The sequence below is a fragment of the Psammomys obesus genome, unplaced genomic scaffold, assembly GCF_907164565.1.
Source record: "Psammomys obesus unplaced genomic scaffold, mPsaObe1.curated_primary_1811, whole genome shotgun sequence".
Taxonomy (NCBI): domain Eukaryota; kingdom Metazoa; phylum Chordata; class Mammalia; order Rodentia; family Muridae; genus Psammomys; species Psammomys obesus.
This window is the reverse complement of record NW_026596117.1, coordinates 599,256-601,204: the sequence shown is the minus strand read 5'-3', so window position 1 is coordinate 601,204 and position 1,949 is coordinate 599,256. Positions and strand designations below refer to the sequence as shown.

At 30.5% G+C, this 1,949-nt stretch overlaps 1 protein-coding gene across 1 annotated transcript in view; it reads right to left on the bottom strand.

The window, feature by feature from the left end:
• LOC129692698 (transmembrane protease serine 11D) overlaps window positions 1-1,598 on the bottom strand; it is a 25,092-nt gene extending 23,494 nt beyond the window's left edge. Inside the window, exons 1-2 of the mRNA XM_055629170.1 lie at window positions 1,445-1,598; window positions 749-867 (exon numbers count right to left, since the gene is read on the bottom strand). Of these exons, the coding sequence (XP_055485145.1) occupies window positions 749-867; window positions 1,445-1,598 (273 nt within the window). The remainder of the gene's footprint in view (window positions 1-748; window positions 868-1,444) is intronic.
• Window positions 1,599-1,949: the final 351 nt, after the last annotated feature.

Here is a 1,949-nt window from a genome sequence, read left to right as displayed (position 1 = left end):
GGTGGTGCCATCCCTGGATTAGTGGTCTTATGTTCTATAAGAAAGCAGGTTGATCAACCTGTGAGGAGCAATCAAGTAAGGCACATCCCTCTATGGCCTCTCCATCAGCCTCCAAGTTCCTACTGTGATTGAGTTCCTGCCCTCACTGCTTATGATAATGATCTGTTATGTGGAAATGAGGAAAATAAACCCTCAAGAGATAAACCATCAAGAGATGCTTTTGGTTATGGTGTTTCAGCACAGCCATAGAAAATCCAACTAAGACAAGCCTAAACATGCTTTAGTATTTTGTACTAGTTACTTAGGTGAAATGTGTTATCATTAATAATTACCAAATCAAATTATTAGTCAACTAAGAGAGTGTGCAGATACTTAGAATTTTAATGTACCAAATATTCAGCAAAGATTAATTCTTTATGTAAAGCTGAATGAGAACATCTATCTCATTTGTATGCAAATTGCCTTTATTTTTAATAAATGGGAAAAATAAACTGAAAAATTATCACCAAGGTAATATATAAAATGCACTATTTCTTTCATGGTGAACATATTTTTACTACCTATTACTTTGTGCACTCATTTAAATTTATTTATAATTTATTGTCACTAATTGCTTGATTTGTGTCAAGTGAAGAAAAGATACAGAATATCCAGTAACATTATTATATAAAAATATTATTATCATATAAGGCTTCATATTGTATTTATTTTATGCAGAACTAAAGAACAAAGACAAGTATTAACCTACCATAGACTCAATTCTCTCACTCAAGTTCCTGTATTCATGTGTAGCTGGTGAACTCAAAGCTTCAGTGTATTCAACATTTCTGATATGAAAATTACTATGGTAAAAGTAAGTTTTCTTGTCTGGAAAGAAAGTAAAGCATTATTACTCTAATGTTACTAAGCATATTAAATTTTATTTTGTATATCATTATAAGAAGTTACACAATTAAAATGGTATTCCTTAAAAGAAAAAAAATTCATGTATAATATAAATATAACACAATTGTTTTCCTTTTGATTATCAAAAGATTGACAAAGCTAAGATTGTTAGACAAAACAACACAGATGAACATTATTGATCTCTTCAAAGTTGTACAAAAATATAATTTTTTTAGTACGTCTAAATAATTGATTTATTCATTCAGTAAGCATTAATAGATATGTATAATATGTGTCTGTTCATTTGTTAGTAAGAAACAATTCAAGCAATTGAATGGCTTGTATATTTAAAAAGCCAAAGCACCCCCCAAAAAAAGAACAACCAAACAAAAAAATTAAAATGATCATCATGAAGAAATATGTAATTATATGAATATATATTTAGAGATAAATTCTAAGCAATATTACCTCATAATCAGAAATAGATACAGCAATAAAAGGGAAGACTACAATTTTAATCTAAGAGTATATTTAATTATTTAATCTGAAAAATACTTACCAAAAGCTAAAAAGTGAATAAGTAGACCTACAATCATGGCCAGTAGTCCTACTGTTGTTATGACAATTAAAGCTACTACAAAGGGAGTGAAGAATCTTGAAGGCGATAATACTGGTCTTGGCCTGACAACAGGAATAAAAGAAAAGAAAGTCATTCAGTTCACTTGGAAATGTGTACTTTCAGTGTCTATGACTATGTCTTTCTGAATCTCTTAGCATGTCCATGGATCTAATCATAGATGCATAGTCCTAAGAATCAACATGAATCCCCCCCCCCCACACACTCCAGGATGTTCTTAATATTTTTCCTTTCAGACTGTTTTTATTTTTAATACAACTGGTAGAATAATAAAGCATCTGACCTATGGTATGAAATTGCTTTATTTTTTTTTCTGCCAGTCAGTGTACTTTTAGGTTTAGTTTTTGTTTTAGAGTATCTTATTATGCACTTCTGGCTGGCCTGGAACTGCCTGTAATAGATCAAGATGGCCTAAACTCGAAGAAAT